Source organism: Eurosta solidaginis, chromosome 4 (assembly GCF_040869045.1).
Source record: "Eurosta solidaginis isolate ZX-2024a chromosome 4, ASM4086904v1, whole genome shotgun sequence".
Taxonomy (NCBI): Eukaryota; Metazoa; Arthropoda; class Insecta; order Diptera; family Tephritidae; genus Eurosta; species Eurosta solidaginis.
Genome location: NC_090322.1, coordinates 228,954,912 through 228,979,741, shown reverse-complemented (window position 1 = coordinate 228,979,741; position 24,830 = coordinate 228,954,912). Strand labels below are relative to the sequence as shown.

The 24,830-nt window shown below is 34.9% G+C and overlaps 1 protein-coding gene and 1 non-coding gene across 4 annotated transcripts in view; one reads left to right on the top strand and one right to left on the bottom strand.

Annotated features, from left to right (window-relative positions):
* The first annotated feature begins 2,789 nt into the window (after nt 1–2,789).
* Nucleotides 2,790–2,881, top strand: TRNAI-UAU (transfer RNA isoleucine (anticodon UAU)). Its single transcript is given in 2 exon segments — nt 2,790–2,827; nt 2,846–2,881. It is a non-coding gene; the product is annotated as a tRNA-Ile (tRNA).
* An 8,829-nt stretch (nt 2,882–11,710) lies between these two features.
* The window catches only part of egh (beta-1,4-mannosyltransferase egh), an 89,881-nt gene continuing 76,761 nt past the window's right edge, over nt 11,711–24,830 (bottom strand). For all 3 annotated transcript variants that reach the window (XM_067784963.1, XM_067784964.1, XM_067784965.1), the window contains 3 exons: nt 23,031–24,745; nt 22,260–22,930; nt 11,711–12,535 (listed from right to left, as the gene is read on the bottom strand). In XM_067784963.1, the coding sequence (XP_067641064.1) occupies nt 22,358–22,930; nt 23,031–23,831 (1,374 nt within the window). In that variant the 5' untranslated portion in view covers nt 23,832–24,745 and the 3' untranslated portion in view covers nt 11,711–12,535; nt 22,260–22,357. The remainder of the gene's footprint in view (nt 12,536–22,259; nt 22,931–23,030; nt 24,746–24,830) is intronic.

Below are 24,830 nucleotides of genomic sequence, written 5' to 3'. Positions count from 1 at the left end.
CCTCTCTCGATATTGGACGCGTATTAGCAGTCGACCCCTCAACTAGACTATTACCCTTTTTGTAGATTTTATTCGTTGTTTTGGATAGGTAATGACTAAGATACTTATTTTTTGTGGAGTATGTTTGTAATTTTTTGCGTTTTCATTTTTATGAAATTTTCACGATTTTTAAGTTAAGGCATCATTAATCGATCATATTGGAGATAGTTATGGATATGGGTATGGTTACGACTATGGGGTAGGGGTTAAGGAAGTTTAATTCGCCCTTAAGATATTTGATGCGCGACAGATGTGTAGATTGTATATATTTGCATGGGGAGTTGGGGAGTGACAAATAGCGCATCACCAGCGCCATTTGACATGCAAAGAAGCCAACTTTCAACTTTTGTTTCAGGTAAAGCGTTAGAAGAAGAATTTGACATTTGTTTTGGCTACAAGTGCGTTTATATTTGGGACTTTATAAGTAAAATTATTATTCCCGCTCGTTGGTACATTTATAATATTTTTCATAATTAAAAATTGCCTTTTAACAAATAAAGAGAGAAGTTTTTCATATAGATACGTTCAACGCAATCTTATCCATGATGAGTAGATTGCACGTATTTATATGGAAAACTGCAGATAGAGAGACGTTGGTACCATGTGACATGAAAAAGTAGGCAACTTTCAACTTCTGTTGCAAACAAATCATAAGAAGAAAAATTTTACAGACCCAACGGGTTAGGGGGCTTAAAATATACCCACGGTAGGTATGCCTGTCATAAGACATGATTAAAATACCGAACTGATTCAAGGGGTGGTGTAGCTCAACCCTTTCAAGGTGTTGCCAGCGCAATATATAGATACCCCAACCCAATTGTCAACCTCACCTAAGCGTGGCGAATCCTGTTTATTTAACAGCCGATGCTCTGGCACCCTCAAATTCCTTATGGATCTAGGGGGTGGGAAGGCGGGGGTCATACTTAATCATTTCCGAGATGGTAGGGCTAGTACCTTAATGGTGCTTGTTATCGGAATGTACCGGATCTGAATCTGGCAAAGGGCCATCAGCATCCCCAAGGCTTTCGAGTAGTGTCCTTATCGCTTTGGTTAGGGGCGCTTTCACACTTTGCAAGTGAAATTATTTTTTCCACTCGTTGGTACTGTTCTAACATTTTACACAGGTAAAAACTGTATGCTACCAAATGAATAGGATACAAAATATTTTAGCAAGTTTTTTTTCTATATAGTATAGTGTGAATGTTCCATCACTAGATCCTCCCCAGGTATTATCGACATAATCTAAATAGGAAATTTATAAATGAAGGCTGCGTTCGAGAAAACTTTACGTCATACTTTAAGATCGGCAATTGAGACCGTCAAAGCGAGGAGCACAAAACTATGTCACAATCAAGCCACAAAGCACAGCACACTGGTAAAAATTGCATTGAAACCTGTTTTTTTAAAATAATTTTAGCTGTTATAAATATTTTTAATTTGATCACTTACTGTGTATTTTATTCTAAAACTTGAAAAATGTGTGGTATAAATGGACAATATGATACGCCGGATGCCAGAATTTTCCCAAATTTTCGTTACATGTTTGCGCCAAAGAATTCATTCTGTTAACTTTAACGGGATTTATACGCCCTAAGTTTATTGACAAATTTAAAGTTCAAAGTCAAGTTTTTACTGACGCCAACTGGAGATTTTTTTTTAAAGTAGTTTTTTTGTTGTTGTTGTAGCAGTCCTTCGCCCCATCCAATAGGTGTGACTAATCACAAATTGTCATCAATAGCCTCTAACGGGAGTCCAAGGAAACCTGCTGTTTCAACAGGGGTGGGCCATAATGAGAGTGGTGTTAGAGGCGTTGGTTCCACATTACAATTGAAGAGATGGTTGGTGTCATGTGGGGACACATTGCAAGCAGGGCATACATTTTGTATGTCGGGGTTGATTCTGGATAAGTAAGAGTTTAACCTGTTATAGTATCCAGATCGAAGTTGAGCTAAAGTGACTCGCGTTTCCCTAGGGAGCGTGCGTTCCTCTTCTGCAAGTTTAGAGTATTGTTCTTTGAGTACAGGATTCACCGGGCAATTCCCGACATAGAGGTCAGACGCCTGTTTGTGGAATTCACTGTTGACCTAGTTGTGTTTTGTGGCTTCACACGGCTGTATTCTTCGGTGCCACAGGGCTCATCAATCAGATGTCTGTTGCGATGCCTAGGCTTCTGGGTATTCAACAGGAACTGTTTGGTTAGCATTTCATTTCTCTCCCTGATGGGGAGTATTCTCGCCTCATTATGTAGATGGTGTTCTGGGGACATAAGAAGACAACCCGTGGCGGTTATGAGGGCAGTATTTTGGGAGGCCTGTAGCTTCTTCCAGTGAGTACTCTTTAGGCTTGGCGACTATGTCAGTGTAATCCCATTTAAGTTTTTTTGTTCGTAAGGCACGGTATACAGATCATAGCAAAACTCTCAAGACATTTGTTTCCCTTTGTAAGCTAAAATCGGAGTTCTTGTATTTGAAAATATCTATTTTCCTTTTTTGTTAACAAATTTCTTTACAAAACTGTTTTCGAAATGCGTATTGCGCGCATCAATTGTACCTGCTATGATATCTTGGGCATTTCCACAAGGACCAAAGAAATCGGTAGAAACTTATGGTAAGCTAGTTTTTGCAATGCTAATTGGGATATGCATATATACATACATACATGCACAGTCACTCAATCGTACAGCATACAATCAAGCATTAACAAAAATTTGCTCGTTTGTCATATATGTATTTTGCCATTAAGATAATACAGCTCCAGTGGCGCAATTGGTTAGCGCACGGTACTTATAATCAGTAACTTGTGAGCAATGCCGGGGTTGTGAGTTCGAGCCTCACCTGGAGCAGTCAACTTTTTTTAATTTTTTTAACTTTTTTTTTTTAATTTTATTTAAATTATTTTATTTTGCATAATAATTACTTTAGTTAATTCAAGTGCAAAAATTGTAGCAATGATTGGGTACGAGCACGCAAATTGACTTGATTTAGCCTTACATGTTTATAAGAAAATCGAGGCAGTAACAGTAATTTTTTTGGTTTATTTGTTCCAATTCAACTTTAAATTGGAACAAAACAATTTTTTTTTGTTAATTCAAGCTATATGCCATAAGTTATACTGCATGTTTTAGCGTGTAGCATGAAAAATAGTTGTGCACATTCATTTTAAAATACACAAACTTTTTGGTAATTCTTTACTTTAGCTCACAACTGCTAAAAGTCATCCAAAAATATCGGGAGGGGTGTCAAAAGACGCGATCACGAATCCGAAAGCGGAAATAAGAAATATTTTATTTATTAATAGCTGTGATTTTTTCACGTCTATATACGTTTACGCTCAAACTTTATATGGACTGCTAAGCGACAAAATACACCTCTGAAATTTCTACGCATAAAATTAGTACTACTAAACTTAAATACGCATTATACTCAGATGTAACTGAAATATGTGTCTATGTTTCACCCTCTGCACTAATTCTGTGTATTCTATGCGCGTCCACTATTTATCACAACTGATTCAGCTATATGTTATACACAGAAATACAACAGAGGGTTGTGTCTCCGCTTTTCGGTACACCCTGTTGCTGTATCTAGTTATTTAACCACAGCCGCTAGTTGGGTCTCCTAAGCATTATATAAGCGAGGATAGGCGTTTTTTTTCACGCTGAAACGAAACGTATACGCGTGTAGAAAAATACACCGCTAATAATTATGTAATAAACGCTGCGTTCCAATGAAGCGTGATCCAGATACGGATAGAAATTTAATACGGATCAATTTGTTGTAATATTTGCATGTTAAATCTCTATCCGTATCTATATCTCACTTCTTTGGAACGCAAGGAAGTATTGGTGATATTCTGCAAAACAAATACCTTCTGGAGTGTAGCATAAATGAACATATAGAGAAGTGTTATTTGTACGATTCCCCGCACGATTTTTTGCACATTGTACGCATCTTTTCCTATTAATAGGTGTGTTTCTTCTTAAACGCGTATACGTTTACGTTTGCGCGTAAAAAACGCTTATCCTCGCTTAGATAATGCTTAGGAGACCCATCTAGCGGCAGTGGTTAAATAACTAGCTACAGAACAGGGTGTGCCTAAAATCGTAGACACAAACCTCTAGTGGGCATAATGTATAACATATAGCTGAATCAGTTGCAATGAATAGTGGACACGCATAGAATACATAGAATCAGTGTAGAGGGTGAAACATATACACATATTTCAGTTACATCTGAGTATAATGCGTATTGAAATTTAGTAGTACAATTTTTATGCGCAGCAATTTCATAGGTGTATTTAAAGTTTGACGCTTAGCAGTCCATATAAAGTTTAAGCGTAAACGTCTATAGATGTAAAAAAAACACAGCTAATATACATATAACCGTCATTTGTACTGATTGGTCCAGCCAGACCTATTTGGCTATTCACTATTTCTACACACAAAAAAATAAAGTGTGGTTCCAACACTTTTCGTAGTAATATTCAAGCTAATTTTGGTGTACTTTCGAATTTAGCACCAAAATAGTGCACACAAAAAATAAAGTGTGGTTCTAACACTTTTCGTAGTAATATTCAAACTAGTTTTGGTGTACTTTCGAATTTAGCACCAAAATAGTGCAATGTAAAAAAGTAAGGTATTATTGTACAGCATTATACTTTTCGGAGTAATATTTAATCTAATTTTGGAGTCAACGCTGTTCCTCGTTGTATTGAGTAATGACAGATGTAAAGAACAAACCACCGTGGTGTAGTAGAAGCGTGATTCGCTTTTCAAACCGAACGTCCTGGGTTCAAATTCCAGCCGAAGTATAACTACAAATAATCTTTTATTTTTTTATTAAACGGTTTTATTTAGCTTGACTTGAGAGGCTGGCACGAATTTTGTAATTGAAGTTTAAGCAACTTCCTAAGTTACAAGCTTGAAACTTGGAATATAGTTCAAGACCCGATGACAAAACAATAAAAAAAAAAACGCCGCTAGGTGGCGCAAGGATCGAGATATTCAAAAATTCGTATTTGTGGTCCGATTTCCGATTTTGACTCATATTTGGAACACATAATACATACTAGAATAGAAAACGACCTATGACTCATATTTGGAACACATAATACATACAAGAATAGAAACCGACCTATAAAAAAAAAATTGCTGCTAGGTGGCGCAAGGATCGATATATTAAAAAAAATCGTATTTGTGGTCATATGTGGAACACATAATACATACAAGAATAGAAAGCGGCCTATGAAAAAATCGCCGCTAGGTTGCTTATTTGTGGTCCGATTTTGTCCATACAGACATGAATAGAAAGCGACGTATGATGTCCGATTTGGCTCATATTTGGAACGAATATTACATACAGTCCGGTAGAAGTGACATCAAAATATTTTGGAGTTGGAGGAAGGACATACATCGTGGCGCAGATTCGAGTAAAGACTTTGGAAGGATTATGTATTGAGAACTTAGATTGTAACAAATTGTCAGGAAAGAGTCCATTTTTGTGTGGTTATGCCACACCCAGAAAAAACTGTTACCTAAAATGAGGAAAACATTTCATAAACAAATTTTCTTAACCATGTGTTGGTCTATTGCCTTGGTCTTACTATTGGTCATAGAGCTTTGAAATGTTTTATTGAAGTTATGATAATTGGTTCTATGCGGTTTATTAACACGCAAGTTTTTTAGTATTTCTTCGAAACTTGTTCGAGAAGAGATTTCTCGCGAGTCTTGGATTCTTGAATCTATAAATACTCATAAAGCTTGCGAGCTTCTCGATATTCAATATAAGAATATAATCGATGTACTCTGGCTGTTTTATACAGAGCTTACGATATCTTACGGAGAACAAGCGAAAATTTCCACAATTAAAAATCACCGAAATTTATAGAATACTGCCAATGCAGTAACTTAATTGAATGTCGAAAAGCTTGCGAGCATTTCGATTACTTCGAGATTCGAGAATATCACGAGAGGCGAGTTGTCGTGTTCTCGATAATAAATTAGAATATTATGAACAAAATTATATACATACATAAATATGCTTTGAGTGAAGTATCATTGCAAAAGCAATATAAGTAACAAAAAAAAACAAGAGAAAAAACAGTGACTAAATTGAATGACGAGAAGCTCGCGAGAATTACGAATGACCTGACCTTGGCAAACTTCGCTTTGCCCAAAAATTTGGTTAGAAATTTGTGATTGCTAATAACCTAGGTTATAGATTTATATAAAAGAATAAAGTAAGCCTGCGTAACTTTGTGCGGTGTTGAGTTATTGAGTTGATACCGAGCCTGTCCCCAAATTCCAATTTTCGTTTAGCTAAAATTCCATCGCCAAAAATCTCTAAAACAAAATCAAGTGCACAGAAAAGCATGCAATATTTAGTACCATGTGGTCGATAGCAAATACCACCTAAGTAATAGAAGTTAGGCTGTTATCGCTTATGACTACATGGTACTAAATGCTGCATACTTTTCTGCGCACTTGATTTTGTTTTAGAGATTTTTGGCGATGGAATTTTAGCTTAGCGAAAGTTGGAATTTGGGGGCTGGTGTCACTGAAGTTACCACACTGTTTCGCAATGACGCCACTAACAGCAGTACCACTACAAACTCATTTTCGACCTAACATCAATTCTCAACACTTCAGCTCAATGCCGCCAGTAACTCTCCTGTGCTAATCTACTTAGTACTGGTATTACGAGCGGGCGACATCTGTAATTCGGTAATCGGAAGTTGCTGTTAGTCAAAACTTCACCACAATGCCGCCAATAACACTGCTGTGACGCCACCTACGACGGGTAATAAATAGCGTTATAAGCGGGCGACATCTGTCATTCGGTAGTCGAAAGTTCCTACTAGTCATATAATGCCACCTACGAATATTAGTCGTGTTTTTTTTTTTTTTTTTACACGTAAACGTCTATACGCTTAAACTTTATATGGACTGCCAACCGACAAACGTTAAATACACCTCTGAAATTGCTGCGCATAAAATTTGTCCTACTAAATTTCAATACGCATTATACTCAGATGTAACTGAAATATGTGTCTTTGTTTCACCCTCTACACTAATTCTATGTATTCTATGTGTGTCCACAATTCATCGCAACTTATTTAGCTATATGTTATACCCTATGGCCATCAGAGGGTTGTGTCTCCGCTTTTCGGTACACCCTGTCGCTGTAGCTAGTTATTTAACCATTGCCGCTAGATGGGTCTCGTAAGCATTATCTAAGCGAGGATAGGCGTTTTTTTCACGCGCAAACGTAAACGTATACGCGTGTATAAAAAAACACGGCTATTATAGCATTCAACACTGTGCGTAATACGCGAGCATGGGATTCACCACGTGGAAAGAAATTTTTCTCATATAAAATAGCATGGTTAATCCCATACCCGCGTAGTAATGGCATGAAATATTGCTTGATAGCAAATTTTGAACCTTCTTGTTACTTGCAGTCACCCAGCGGTATAAAAAATACTCTTTACGAATGCCTTGATCAACAGTTTTCATTTGATATCCATATTGTATAAACACATTCTAGGGGTACCCGGGTCCACGTTTTGGTCTTAAGACCCTAGCCACCCAGCGGTATGAAATATAGCCTATTCGGGTGCCTAGATAATATACCTACAAAATTGTATAAAAGTCGGTCCAGTAGTTTTCAAGTTTTAAGCATCTCAACGTACGCTCACCACGATTAGTTTTTATACTCAGCGTGAAATTTTTTAAAAAGGGTGTGGCACCGCCCACTTGTGATAAAACAAATTTAAAAAATATTAATCATAAATCAAAAATCGTTAAACCTATCGTAACAAAATTCGGCAGAGGTTGCCTTTACTATAAGGAATGCTTTGAAGAAAAATTAACGAAATCGGTTAAGGGCCACGCCCACTTTTATATAAAAGATTTTTAAAAGGGTCGTGGACGAATAAAATAAGCCAGATATTTGCAAAAAAGAGCTTTATATCAATGGTATTTCATTTGCCAACTGGATTTATAACAATAAATAGGAAAAACTTCAAATTAAAAAAAAAAATGGGCGTGGCACCGCCCGTTTAATGACTAAGCAATTTTCTGTTTCGGGAGCCAAACCTCGAAGAAAAATTAACATGTAATGAAATTGTGTACACATATTTTCCTTATAGCAGAAAATATATCTAGTAAAAATGGACGGGATCGGTTAAAGACCACGGCAACTTAGATATAAAACAAGTTTAAAAGGGTCGTAGACTAGAATAATAAGCCATAACTTAGCAAAAATAAGTTTTGAATTAATGATAATTCACTTATCAAGTTTTATTGTAAAAGGAAATGGGGAGACATTTTTTTTAAACGGGTGGTGCCACGTGTATGTAGAAAAGTAATTTATTTGAAATGAAATGTACAATTGAAGCTCACGCTGAGTATATAATGTTCGGTTACACGCGAACTTAGACACCTTTACTTTTTATATATATAGATTTTGCAACATATCACGATGCGAATTGCGTTATGAAATAGCTCATAAACTATTAGTCTGAAAAACATTAAATGGCAGGTTGTTAGGGCGAAATAACTTCTTTGATGGGGTAAAAATCGTTTTCGGAGCTGGAAACTGAAGATTTTTTGAGTAGTACAAAAATAGCGTTTTCACTCAAAATTATAACAAGTACCTTTTATTTGGATGTCGAATAAAATTAAAAAATAAAAAGTATCTTTAATTTGGCTGACGATTCAAATCACAAATAAAAAATAACTCTTATTTGAATGCCGAATGAAATAAAAAATCTTTGATTTGAAAAATTTTTCAAATAAAAAGTACATATTTCGATTTCAACATGTAATAAAAAATAAATAAATAAATTGTTTGCTGCAAAACATATATGTAATACTCCTATATTGCTACAAAAGGCTAGGTACATTCCCAAACATCAGAGTGCCGATATATTGCTGTTTAAACGATTTTGTTTTTGTATTCAATAATCGAATGTACCTAAATTTAAATTTTAACTTGTCACACTTATGCTGCTCCAATCACAAAAATTTTATAGGCTATCTTGTTTTGATTTCGAATTCAAAACACATTGCGAGCATTTTCTATTAGCAATATAGGAGTATTACATATATGCTGCAAAATGATTTTCCGAATACGTAGCTTGGTATGAAATTTCTTTGCCAGTTCCGATGATGCCAAGGAAGCAAAAAATGATAGCTTACTATAACTTCACATCGTCGCACAGTGTTTCGTGTAGAACAAGCTAGCTGGACAAAAACAAAGTTCTTATTCCAAGAAAAGTGTAATGAGAAATGAAAGAAAACAAACAAAATAACGAGATTTTTGCTTCTTCTTGATATTTTTGCTCATATAAATTGAGTAATTGAAGTAAGAAGGCAGGAGTGGCCGTAAAATGCATTGATTAATTTGCAAAATTCTTGTTGAATATTAAGCTTCATATTTCTTTTAAGTGAACACTTTTATATAATTTTTTTGATGGATTCTAAGCTCGAAGGTAAGTAAATTTTTTTAATAGTAATTCTTTCGCAATTAGAGTATTTTCAATATATTTAACATTCCGTTATTAAGAAGAAAAGGTATTTTTTCTCTATATTTTTAAATTTAGGGACAAAAAAGTTACATACATCCGCGGACATCCGGGCTAAATTTTACATATGTTATAGTCGCAAGTATTCTCTAATAGTCGACAGAAAAAACCATTGCGAATTCTTTGCACATCTATTTAAAATTATTTTTTTTTTGTAGATTTAGTTATCTCTATATATAAAATAGGATGTATATACGTACCAGCTCCGACGAGATATTTGAACCTTTAGAGCTGATCTACAAACGGCAAAACCAATTCCCAGGTACAGGGAACAAACACGTAGCCATAAAATACACAAAAATAAACGCGCAAGGTCAACAAGGGCACACCAAAAGCAAAAAGGCGAAGATCACTGACTTCAACCTGCCACAACCTACCGCACCAGTCACCAAGGCATAAAAACAGGTACAAACAAAGCAATCCTAATGCAGGTATAACCACACAGAAACGCTACACAAAACAACCCCATTTGATAGCATATACGCCAATACCTGAATGTAATAGAAATACTGTACAACTTGGATTGATAGTAGATAAACCAAAAACAGGTTTCGGCAATACCAATGACGGCAACACTGCCCGTAGGTTTTTCGAAAATTCTGAGGCTAGTGCTGAGATTACGGGATTGGATGTTACGCTCATTAAAATCATTAAATATCCAAAGATTTGAAAAATTTGCGGTCGAGACTAAAAAACTATACATAGATCTCTATCCATGGTTTAATATGGCTGTTTCAGTTCATAAAATCTTAGTGCATAGTACTGGTATTATAAAATCAGCAATTTTACCTATTGGTCAACTTTCTGAGGAAGCACAGGAAGCCCGTAATAAAGATTTGAGACGATTCAGGGATGATAACACACAAAAGCAGTCGCGCGAAGCCACGAATAGAGATCTTCTGAATATGTTGCTTATAACATCGGATCCTTTAGTTAACAGTTTTAGGGAGATACCTAAGAAAAAATTTAAAAGTCTGACTTCAGAAGTCTTAAATTTACTGTCCCCCGATAATGTTGGGGAGTCAATAAATACCCCAGTTGTTTCAAGCTTTCACAGTAGTGTTGTTGATGCTCATGACTATTCCACAAGTGACTCATCGAATAAAAGTTATGATAGCGAATAATACCATAATTATAAAAGATAACCTACCCTATAACTTTTTGTTGGAACATGTTTTATTTAATTTAAATCTATTGTCTTTTCTACTTTGTATGATACTTTACTTTTAAGTTTTTGTAATAAGTAATTTTCACATAATTAATTTAATTATTTACATTGTTATTATTATTATTGTTATCATTATTATTGTAATAGTATTGTATGGTACTATAAAATAATTTTGTAAAAATTGTAGAGCCAGGATAAATACTCAAATAAATACAAAATATGTATGTAAATATGTACAGTTACTCACATAAATAAGTAGAAACCCCTTTTTGGACAATTCTTACAATTTTCGCTTTCGAAAATTTATTTTAACTAATTTCCCTAAGAAAATTTGTCACGATCTATAACAAAAACTAAATTATATTTAAAAAATGTTTGAATTTTCATAAAAAATTTTAATTTTTTTTTCCGAATTTTTAAAATTTTTTAGAGTATTGAGATTTGTAGTCCATTCAATTTAAGTACAATAAAGTAATATTCTTAAGTCCTTTAAATTTTTTTGGATCTATGTCACTTATTCACATGAGTTACTGTATATGAAATAAGCAAATGTATGCATATGAAGTAAAATTTTGGAAAAAAATAAAAAAAAGAACATGTGGTTGAAAAAAATGATGTAGTTGTAATAAATGACTGCATATGAAACGGAAAATATCATAAAATAATTTTGTCCAGCTAGCTTGTTCTACACGAAACACTGTGCGTCGTTATGAAACGCAGAACTCATATAAAAACTGCAAGAAATATACTATTCGAATAGTCACAGCTGCCACTAGTCGAACGCAAGCAATTAGTCGATTTTTGATAAACGATTATTTTACCAAACAGCTTTTGCCAATCGATTGATCGATTATTCGAATAGTCGATTATCAAGACCCCTCTTATGTATCTGATATTTCAAATAAAAAGTTGACAAAGAACATTTTTCAAGGACTTTTATTTTATTTTGAAAGCTATAAATGTTTCGGTCCTTTGAAGATGTGTAAATATGTATAATGAAAGATAGTTGATTACTTAAAGGCTGCAAAAATTTGTTCAACAAAATTAAATATGTAATTCAATAATCATCACCAGGATTCAACATTATCATCGTTACAAATACATTAATACTTTATACACACACACAGACACACAACTAATATAATTAATAACTCTTGTTTTCTATAATAAACAATAAAAACAAAAATGTATATAAACGTATATCTAAATAGGTTTTTTGTAAATTATATCTATAATATATACATATATGTATATACATCTTAATGTATACAAACTAATAAAATGATAATTTTTTTGTTTAATGCTAGTTCATATGTGCATATTGGTGTGGCAAATTAAATGAATTTGTGCTGTTTGCGTGCTGGTGCCAATGTTGATGGATGAATTGGTGGTGGGGTTTGTGTAGACGACATGCCCTGTGTGTATGTGCGTGATTTTACATTTGTTAAGTATACATTAGTATTAAGTTTACATATGACAACAAAAGCTATAAAGGTGCATATGAGTTGGTTTTTTGGTAGTGGACGCGTGATAATATTTAGTAACAGCGATGGTGTCCAGGCGTTGGTCAATGGCGACAGCGACGTTTACTGCTAATTGGACGTCTGCGGCAATGGCGAATGTCAAAAGGGACGCATTGTATTTATGTAATTTGAGTACCTATCGCACCATAATTATTATTTTGTTTTTGGTTTTTGTTCTTGGTGTTATAGGTATTTGTAGGTTTGCCTTAGATACCATATTCTGCATAAAAGAGAAATAATATTGGGAATTAGATTAGGAAAATAAATTGCGTTTTATTTGAAATATACTATAGAAAATAAAATAATTAGACAATTCCCCGAAGGTTTTGACTACATTAAACCTACTAGTCGAAGGCTATCTGTTATAAAATTGTATATTGGAAACCAACGAAAGAACTAGATTGGGTTGAACTGACCAGTCATTAAAGACCTCTCAAAGACTAAGGCCCGGTTTTTCATTAGTTGGTTAAGCTAAGCTTAAACTAATGGTGATTTCTTTTCTACACGAAAATGTCGCCACTTTCAGGGGCAAACATTTTTAAGATTCTCACTTCGCCCTATGAAATTGTATCCACTTAAAATGTTCAGTGCCACCCAGCATAACTTGAAAAGAACAAAAATTGTAACCATTTTTACAAAAAAATGCAGTTCATGTGGTTGTGTGCTGTCAACTGTGATCGCAAATTGCTTTTGAGTAAGGCATGATGCGACACATACGTACATATATAGCATTCGCTTCAGCTTTGTGTGATTCATAGCATTCGCTTCAGCTTCGCGTGATTCATCAGCTAATTGACAGGGCTGTGCACCGTCAATGGCAGCGAGGGCAAGTAATGTTGCATTTTTGGCCATTTTTAGGGGTAGGTTGTGAGAAAAGATAATGATGCCCTCTATTGAGGCTAAGCTGATTTTTCAACAGAACACAACTTTTTGAAGGGTTGGCGTGAAGGCGACATTTTCGTGTAGAAAAGAAAACACCATAAGTTGGCTTAAACTCTAGTCAAATTTAAACTCCAGTTAAACTACTGAGCAGTTTTTAAGTCATAGTTTAAGGCCGCCTTTGGGGTAGGCTTTTTTGTACGGCAACACTGTTTTTTTGTTATCTAGATAATTTGTAGATACGGCAGCAGCTGGATTTTGTTTACCCAACAAACATGGAAAAAATATTTCTCCAGCCTTAGCGAAATATATATCTAGTTCCGGAGCTGATATCCAACATCATGTTGTAATGTTCTTAAACCAGAAAGTTATCAAGTTGTTATCCAACTTCATTCTCCAATCACTATCCAACATTTGAGTTCTCGAGTTAGTTCTCGAGTTGACCTCCAACGTCATTCTAAAATTATTTTCCGACCTTTGAGAGGCTTTGTAAAATGCGCAGCTTTCAAATGCATATCCAATACATTTCTCTAGTTTATATCCTACTTTGGATATCGAGTTGAGGTGGGTTGAAAAAAAATCTGCCCCGAGGTGGTACCACCAAAGCCAACAGCTGTTTATTGTGAGAATTAAACACCTGGTTGATAGCAGTAAAGAAGCGGTATTAACTAAAAATAAGTATACGCATTTTATTTTCTTGAAAATACTGTAGTATTGTAATCTTACATTTGAGTCCAGTGAGAGAACCACACATAAATACAAGTTGGGAACTATATTTTTTTTAACTTAAGTAATAGCATTTTTTGCTATATAAAAAATTTCCTTTTTTGCTCAGAACGTTATGATTCTCAAGTTGAATCCTGTCTCGAAACAACTTTTGCCTTGTTATCCACATGAGCTGTAATGGTACTTAAGCCCAAATGCGTGTTGGGTATATTCACTGCCAACGAACGCAAAAAACTGATAGGTTAACTAGAGTTTAACCCTGTTAGATCGGCCGCTTAAGCTCAGCTTAAATTTTAGCTAAAATAGACTGAAAAACTGCAGAATAAATTTAAGCGTAGTTTAACTGACAAACTGCGTTGAACTTGTACTGAAACAATGGGCCTAAATGTGTCCATGGTGTTACCATAATTTGTTTGACGACCAAATGGAAAAAACCCAATTAGACACCAGGACTTATGTTATAGAATAACTCCGTCCTCTTCGTAAATATTAAAAGTTTTCTAGGACCTGGTTTAATTGCTGCCTCGACTGCTGGCAACACTGCCGCCCCTAGTAGCTGGAGGCTTGTGACACGAACAGAGACTGTGCTCAACCGTTTCTTCCTGCAGCTCGCACTTCATAAATCTGCTGTACTGACGAGTTCTAACTTATAAGTATGTGACACCAGAAGGCAGAGCCAAGTTAGTATGCCCTTAAGTATTGTCCTTTAGAGATATGATCAACTTCGTGAGTTGAGAGATATGAGAAAATTTGTGAGTCTAAGGTCGTAGGATTTGCAGATGATCTTGAACATTTTGTAGCCAGCCCACCGCTTCTGTTCACGTCTTTCCTGCTTGATGCATATCATATGCAACTCCTTTCTCTTTTTGCTTAAGCACTCTTCCTCCAGAATTCCTGCTGCTTTCTTCACGGCTACAATTCCCGCCTAAAAGACACTCCACTCATCTTGCAGCCTGTAGGATCTCCTTATTTCTGGATCGAAACAGTAAAAAGGAGATCCGACCCCTTCCTTTAATTTGAAACCATTGGTTACACGTGTATCAGAAAAACACCCGGAATGAGGAAAACGTTTTCCAAGAATTTTTTCTTTATATTAAGGAGCTAGAATTCCTTTGTTTGTATAAAACTTTTCATCGCTTTGATGAAAAATTCTCTTAATTTTTTCCAATCAAGAAAACTTACTTGATTGAATACTTCTCACAATATTTACATGTACGAGTTAAGCTCAGTGAATAAGAGTATTCGACTGTAAAGTTGCAGACCTCGACTAGAAATCCACGGCCGTGACAGTTACACAATTTTCTCTATTTTTAGGAAAATTACTCCTATAACCAATTAAAAAAACCTTTTTGTTTTGAGAAAATTACTTGTCAAGATTAAGCGCTTTTTTAAAGCGCAAAAAAATCTATCCCATTTTTTTCGTTTTCAGGGATTTGTAGGATTTTTTTTTAGTTTAGTATATTCTGCGATTTCCGCATCCCTGCGGCTCTATTGTGGTTCCGACATCTTTTTTAAAGCTGAGGCGCTGTACCGTCTAGTCCGTTCGCCGTATATACTTTTGCTAGCGCTCTTTTTTTGGCCATTAGGGCTGCACGTGTGATGTGCAGAATGACATGCAATTCTGCTGTCGGGGTAGTATTTAAGGTTTCCGTTAAGCTAATCATTGATAATCTGCATCCCCCTCAAGTTTTTTGGTAAGCGTACTTTTTTATGTGGCTATCCACCCAACTAGGACCCCATATTAAAGTATGGGCTTGAAAATTGCCGTAAATACCCAATGAGAGAGTTTGGGCGATAGGCCCTACGTGCGTCCTTCTTTCTTCGCTCCCTCTCCCACATGGATTTTGGTATGATTTAAATACACCCTCGGTAAAAACTTTAAAAAGCCATCTACTGCAAAATTTTCAATATGTTGGTTTGGCAATGTGTCGAAAAAAAATTTTTTCCACAAGACCGTCTATAAATTTGAAATTTATCTTGAGATTTCTGATATTGATATGTCATTATTTCAGTATTGAGAGGCGCTATATTTTTTTTCTAATTTCCTCTGAGCTCTGAAGTCATTTTGAAATAGTTTTCTCTACTAACCAAACCGTAGCTCCTTAGGATATGCTTCTCGTCTCAAATAACTATTAAAAAACGACTATGCTAAAACAACTACACTTGTTTGCCATCGATTATTCGCTTAATCGACTAGCAACTTTTGCATTCGATCGATTAGCTCGTATTCGAATTTTACATAGCATGCAATCGACTGTCATTATTCGTATACTGAAGGTTTTGTGAATAAAATGTTTTCTCATTAACTTGCCTTTCTGTAAGTGTGCCTAAAGAAGTGCTCGGGATTATTTTAATTTTTGTCTTGGCTTGCTGTCAAAACTGTACTTATCCAAGGAAAGAAGAATACGGATGACTTCTTACACTGAGGGCACTGAGGGTAAAAAAACTTTGTTCTAATATTTTTGACATCCTACTGTCCGAAACTTGAACCTAAAACCCTCGGTGTGGCACTACCTCTATAACACGACGACCACACTAAGCCGAGCTTCCGAAAAATGATCTCTCCCGAGCTAGCAAAACCCCAGCCAGCATTTTTTGAAAATTTTGATCAAAAAATATTTAAATATCATATCCCAACCAAGATGATTAAAAACGTTCAAATCTAAAAGCATTTTCTGTTCGAAAATTAATGTATCGTCGGGAGAAAAATGTACCTTAAATGTGATTATTCTTGAATAATCATTTATGACACCTATTTCGAAAAGATTTTTATTCATATATGATATCATTGTAAAATTGAGCTTTAATTGTTTTAAAGTAATATTTGACCGCTTTTCACAGTCATTTTTGATCATATTCGTGACCATATTTCAATCGTTTTGGTTGAGATTTTTGAATCATTTTTGAATGCGATTATGATGCATTTATTCTTTATATCTCATTCGAAATAAGATACTACATAGTAATCTTATTTCATCAGGGGAAGAAAGCATGCGGAAGTGAGCTATTTGAACCACAGGTCGCTCACAAACAAACTTGACCGATATACACCTGCGACTACAACATCCAACATCAGTTATGATCGTCTATATATTAAAAACGATACGGTACGGGATGTTGAAGACATATCCAGGTACATATGTCAAGAGAGTTTCACTAACTGGGGTTCAAATAGCTCACAACCTTTCCGGGAAGCCGAAGGTGGAGAAATGGTTGGGGAAATCTTCGGTCGAGCAGCATTATCATTATATTGCCTTGAAGAATATCTTAATTAAAAGATTTTTATATATGTACATATGTATGTACATATTTTTCCTGAACTTAATGATGGAAAAAATGTGTGTATGTAAAAAAAATAAGATTTTCAATGAAAAGTAAAATTTTAACAAGTATAAAATTTATTGTTCAGTCAACAAAGATTGTCAGAAAAGACACAGAAAGCTGAATGAAAAATGATTATAAACTTTTGATCACCTAAAGTAAACACATTTGATTCAAATATGTTGCCAAAATGTGATTGAAAAACTATATCCAGTTTTTGATCATCAAAAGTAAGCATATTTTATTATTCTTTTTGTTGGTTTTTATGAAATACTAGAAGACCCGGCAGACGTTGTCCTGCCCTAAATTTGGCCTATCTGCATACATTTTAATAAGCTTTTTCCGTCTGACTCTGCCCTCCCCCCTCTTCACTTTTTCCTAATCCTTTTATTCACTCCTCCATCCATCTTTTTCGCTTCATCGATCTCCATCTTCGTCTCATTCTATCTCTTTCTCAATCTCCTTCTCTCTTTTCTCTTCTCTCAATTTCTTCTCATTCTCCTGCATCCCTTATAGCCTGTCGCAGAGGGTGGTATGTATTTTGTTCTAGTCCCAGTCCCAGTCCCAGTCCCACTCCGAGTCTCAGTCCCAGTCCTAGTCCTAATCCCAGTACCAGTCCGTCTCTGGATAATATATTACTCTGTACTAAAGCACTCATCAACAGCTTTCATTTGTTATCCATATTCTATAAACACATTGTAGGGGTACTCGGGTCCACGTTTCGGCCTATATCACACTTCACTATAATATTAAAACGAAATGCAGATTTTCGTTGCTTTTGAAATTCGGCTCAAAAATTGCACATGGAACAACTAAAGACTCTCCTGAATTAAAAAAAATGTCATAGTACCTCTAAATCGCGGGACCCTCAGAAACCCGCATTACGTATAAACAAATAAAAAAATTGCAATAAAATAATATTGCGACTATAAACTGAGATATAACCTATCCTATCTCTCAAGTTAGATCAAACTACACAAGAGGTGCAAAACAAATTCAAAATCGGCTCAGTAGTTTAGGAGTCCATCGCGCCAAGAAAGTTGTGACACGTGTTTTTTATATATTAAGATTAAAATTTAATCATCAAATCACTTCAAAATGAATCCAAAAAGTGATCGAAAAATGCTTTTCAGTTTTTGATCATCAAAAGTATTCATATTTGATTATTTCTTTTGTTCATTTGTATGATAACTCATTATTTAGTCAGAAAGAGTAATCAAATTGTATTTATATGTAGGGAAATTCAAAATTTAATCATCTAAATGCTGAGTGGGACATGGGGCTCGTATCAGATTTAATCAGGCAACAACAACAAACATAGCGGTATTATTTTTGTTGACCTTTTGGAACTACGATGAGTACCTTGCCACCCACCACATCGCGCTTTAGACTCGGATCAGTACCTCCGGGAATCTATCTAAGCCTTGTTGTTCATTGTCTTCATCTCCGATTTAGTTTCCGTATATTTTGTGATAATCTGCTTTTTATACTCAGCGTGCTTTGCACACAGAGTATATTAACTTTGATTGGAGAACGGTTGGTTGTACAGGTATAAAGGAATCGAGATAGCTATAGACTTCCATATATCAAAATCATCAGTGTCGAAAAAAAATTTGATTGAGACATGTCCGTCCGTCCGTCCGTTAACACGATGACATGAGTAAATATTGAGATATCTTCACCAAATTTGGTACACGAGCTTGTCTGGACCCAGAATAGATTGGTATTGAAAATGAGCGAAATCGGATGATAACCACGCCCACTTTTTATATATATAACATTTTGTAAAACACAAAAAACCTGATTATTTAGTAACTAATACACCTAGAATGTTGAAATTTGACATGTGGACTGATATTGAGACTCTTGATAAAAATTTGAAAAAAATTTTTAAAATGGGCATGGCACCGCCCACTTGTGATAAAATCAATTTTACAAATATTAATCATAAATCAAAAATCGTTAAACCTATCGTAACAAATTTCGGCATAGAGGTTGCCTTTGCTATAAGGAATGCTTTGAAGAAAAATTAACGAAATCGGTTAAGGACCACGCCCACTTGTATATAAAAGATTTTTAAAAGGGTCGTGGACGAATAAAATAAGCTATATCTTTGCAAAAAAGAGCTTTATATCAATCGTATTCCATTTCCCAAGTGGATTTAAAACAATAAATAGGAAAAACTTCAAATTTTAAAAAATGGGCGTGGCATCGCCACTTTTATGACTAAGCAATTTTCTATGTTTCGGGAGCCATAACTCGAAGAAAAATTAACGGCTCGTAATAAAATTGGGTACACAGGTTTTCTCTATATCAGGAAATATTTCTAGAAAAAATGGACGAAATCGGTTAAAGACCACACCCACGCCCACTTTTATATAAACGATTTTTAAAAGGGTCGTAGACTAGAATAATAAGCCATAACTTAGCAAAAAATAGTTTTCAATCAATGATATTTCACTTATCAAGTTTTATTGAAAGAGGAAATGGGAGACATTTTTTTTTAAATGGGGGGTTATGTAGAGAAGTAATTTATCTGAAATGAAATGTGCAATTGAAGCTCACGCTGAGTATATAATGTTCGGTTACACCCGAACTTAGACACCTTTACTTGTTTATATTCAAGTTCGCATTTCTTAAAGAAAGAATGTTGGTTTCGTCCTTATATTTGTATTCGGCTTCCTCATTTTTACAAGTTATTTAGGATCATTCGCCTAAACTCAACAGTTTTGTCGAAGGTTTCCACTTGTAATACAAAACTATACAATCTCTTTGAAGGTATACGGTGGGTGGCTCAAACCGACCTGACTGCCGCGTTATAAATTTCGTACTTCGAACTTATTTATAACAAAACGATATAATTTATTCTTACTATGTACTAAATATTACTCGTTAGTTTAATGTGAAAATGTGCTAAGTCACTTTTTTTGAAAAATTTTATTTTAATGCAGTTTTAAAACTGAACTCAAAATACATCGATCACAAAAAAAAATACTAAAATTTTTCATTTTTGCGTGCTGTGGGCAATGATGTGTAAATGTGCTAAGTCGTCAGCTGTTAAAAAAAATGTGCTAAGTTAACCTGTCAATAATATCAATCTGAATTACTAGTCATTTCTTTGCATTTTATTTTATGCGGGCATTTTATTTATTTATTTAATTCATTCAGTCTAAAAGTACATGCTTTGTTGTTGTTGTTAAACCTTCTAGGCCATCCCGCCCTCCCCACCCCCTAGTTCCATGAGGAACTTGGGGTCGCCAGAGCCTCGGCTGTCAATGAAACAGGATTCGGCACGGTTAGGTGCGTTGACAATTGGGTCGGAGAAACTATATATTGTGTTGGCAACCCCTTGAGAGGGTTGCGAACACAACCCCTTGAAATTGGATTTACCCAATTGAGACATGCCTTTGGTGTATGATAAATGCTTTGCGCTGACTATAATCTAATTCAATTCTTACATGTCGATAACTACATGCTTTCTTATAGACTAGTTAAAAATAGAAAATAATTCAAGCTTAAAGTTATATAAGCTGTTATTAAAATTAATAACACTACTGAATCGGTTTGCTAGATGTATAGTCCTAGTTATGACTAGGTCCATTCATAGCATACTTCGTTTTATGAGTTATTTCGATAAATAATCTATTATGCCGAAGATCACGCAGTGGAATATGTGGAATGAACAAAGTAGATAAATCAGAGCAATTCGTGCTAAAGTTTATTACATTATAGGCAAGCATGAGTGAGATAAAAGTTCTTCTGTCATGCAAAGCCTGAAGACCAAGCAATTTGTGACTGCTTGTATATGATAGGGAGGCCGTCTGGCCAGTGAAGCATACGTAAAGCAATTTTTGAAAATATTTTTTGAACTTTCTCAATTTTATAGGAGTTAGATTCATAAAAAGGATTCCATATTATTGAGCAATATTCAATACCACTTCTGACCAAGGATATATAAAGTGCATTCAACGTCATAGGGTCCTTAAAGTCACTGGTGTTACGTGTACTGAACCCAACCATTGCAACAAATTTTGAAACAACGAAATCAATGTGACTAGGAAAAGAGAGTTTGGAGACAAAAATTACACCCAAGTCTTTACTCTCTTGATAACGATTAAGATATTTAGCATTTAGTTTGTGAATAAAGTATGTGGCAGTTGTCTTTATGGAATAAGACACAACACAACATTTGTTTGAATTTAAGTTATTGTCTGCGCATCATCCGGCAAAAGAGTCCAGATCAGAACCGTTAGAAATAAAATAAATAAATAAATGTAAGGCGCGATAACCTCCGAAGAGATTTTAGGCCGAGCTTCTCTTCCAATTTACGTCGTGCACCTTCTTTTTAATTTTTCCTACAAATTGGCGGGACGGGACCTACTTGTTTTATGCCAACTCCGAACAGCATCTGCGAGGCAGATGCGTTTTCAGTGGGAGCTTTTCATGGCAGAAATACATCGGAGTGCTTGCAATCACTGCCGAGGGGCGACCCCGCTTTGAAAAATTGTTTTCTAATTGAAAAACCTTATTTCTAAAATTATGATGTTGCTTTGCCCGGGCTGTGAACCCAGGGCATTCGGTGTGGTAGGCGGAGCACGCTACCATCAACCACGGTGGCCGCCAATAGTTAGAAATAGTTTGACAAATAAATAGTATTTTTTGATAAATATATAGTTTTAGTGTTATATTTCATTCATTAAAGGGGAGGAGTGATGGGGAAACATATTGAGTAAAAAGTGCTAATCCAGGAGAAAAAATTTGTTTTGAGTGAGGAAATTGTGCTAAGTCATAAAATAGCTGCTGGGTTAGCATACATGATTTTTATTTATCTTTTTCAAAAGCTTCTACACTCAAAAGTATTGCAACTAAGGTATCCTCATTCACAGTTTTGAAAAAAGGGTTATTTCAAAAATTATTCAGTTTTTTTCGTCTCCTGTAAAATTCGTAAAAAGTGACTTAGCACATTTTCACATTAGGCTAACGTACTGCTTTTTTGATTTACACAACAAGAAACTCACCTTTCATACTTTGTTCTTATATTGTACTGCTAAAATTGCGCTAGCAAAAATCAAGTGCTGAAGAAATATGATGACTATAACCATAGTGTATCGTCCGCTCAAACGGTCTCCATTGCTCTTATATCTTTTTGCACTACATAGAACTTGTGCTTTTTACCGAATAAACCCCATATAACGGCCACATTTTCGATAACTATATTTACGGGTATGGTACAAATGGCGCCCAACACACAAGCCACAAATTTTAACAAACCAAAACGATATAATGAAAATGATTTTAGCACACCGAATACATACATATAAATATTGACAGCAGCTATGAAAGCGCAAACAAAATCAACTAAATTTGGGCACGGTATTGGATAGAGACCGGCAAATATGATATTGGAAGTTGATAGTGGCATTGTGACCCACGAATAAACGCTAATACCAAGTAAGAGTTTATGTTTTAATGGTATGACTTTTGAGTGTACAACAAGTAGAATGCCTTGTAGCCAACGTTTGCGTTGTTGTAGGAAATCGAGTAGTGTGAATGGTGACTTTTCATACATTTCACCTTCAATGAAATTGAAAGTGTAACCTTGTGCAAAAGCGCGCATTGCAAAAAAGCAATCCTCAGCAACAGAGCCATCAATGCCATTGTCGAATGAAACTTGACGTTCAGCGCCAACCTGTGGGTGAGAGAAGAAGAGCAATGTAATGAATAAGATTATAGATTAGTGGAAAATATTAAGAAAACTTAAAGCGATGCATACGTTGAGATTTTCTTACCTGCGTAACGACATAACTGCCCTTCCAGCTGAATAATGGTTTGTGAAATAATTTGAATTGCAAACGCAACTTGCCCATGTCATCCGAAACGCGAAAACTATCCGCTAACGTAGTTAACCAATTAACAACATTCTCATTGGCATACGTGATGAGACCTTGACCAAATGGATGTTTACCATCCAATACAAAATTAATAATACCACGTACCGAATTCTCGGTCAACAGTGTTTCCTCATCTAAATGTACAATCCAATCATTATCATTTAAAACATTCACATCATCTTCTAGGCAATATTGTAATGCACGCGATTTAAATAATGCGCCAGTGCGTGTTTTATATTCCTTCGGTACGACTATTTCACGTATACGTCTATGTGAAGCTAAATTTACTGGTTTATCGGTGACGACTTCGATAAGAAAATTTTCCAAACCTGTATCCAGACAGGTATTCATATTACGCAAAACATTCGTTTTAACTAAATCGGCAAAATCACCACGTGTTACGACGCGTATACAAATAAAGGGCGCCAATATGGGACTACCTTTAAGCACCACCTTCTCGGGGAAGGCATTATAGAAGACGAGACCACAAAAATTGAATAAAACTTGCGGTAACGTTAAGAACGTAAGAAACCTTAGTAAGTACAAAAGTACACTGGCCAATTGGCCGTACTCAGTCCATGGATCGGCGAGCGTAAATGAATTCTCGTCTATTTTAATACCACCAGAGAATACTTCAAATATTATTATCACATTTAAAAGGAGTATGCAATGCAGCAAATGTCTTGCGTTTGAATTCATGTTGATGCTGCAAAATAATCTATAACTTTAAATTTTCTTAACTCTTTCTCCTTTAAAGTTGTATGTATTGTGATAATGGTGAATTCTGCTTTTGCGTTTTAAGTTTGATTTGCTTTTCAGATTTCTTAAATATTTACTTAATAAATATTTGTTATTGAAATTTGAAACAATTTTATTTTTTTTACAATATATTGCTGTTTTTATGTGAAGACGGCTCCGTGTGCATAATTATGTATGTACGTGTAAGAATGAGTTTCCTTTCAATGATCTTTGTTAGCAATTATTGTTGACTTTTTCCGCTGCTTATGATTTATTTATTTTTCTAAGGATTTTAAGTTAGTTTTACTTAAGTTTCAAGTGCTTGTAGTTGAGACTTATTTAGTTTTTATTCTACATTTTTTTAACTTTTCTGCTTAATTTGTGTTGACTTTGCTCTTATTTACTAATTGTATTTATTTGTTGTTTTTCTTAAATTTTTAGTGCGATCGTTAAGTGCGTAAGTGGTTTTGGTTTTTTTAACTTATCTTTTTTCTTCTATTTTTCGGTTCGTTAGTTGTCGATGTTTTAATTTTGTTAAATTTGTGCCTTGCTGATAATTTTCGCTGTTACGCGTTACTAACTATTGCGTCGCTTTACTAACTTTTTAACTTACAAATCTAATTAATTTAGATTATTTTTGAATACTAGTGTTTCCGCATTTAGTTTTTTTAACAATTTGTGCACGATTACGTAATTGTTTTCAGATTTATTTCGTTTATATATTCGCGTTGCCGGCAAGGCTTGTGCATATATCAAGGTTCAAATAACTGGCGAATACTGTTTAAATTTCTTTAAAGAAATCTTGTAAGAATTGTTTATCCCCGTTTCTGGCTGCACATATACAATGGCTGGTGTAGAATTATTTGGTGTCATTCCTAAAAAGAAATGAAGATATATAATTTTTTAATAAAAAATAAAGCATATTTTATATGTAAATACAAAGGACAAGGCGAAGTATCA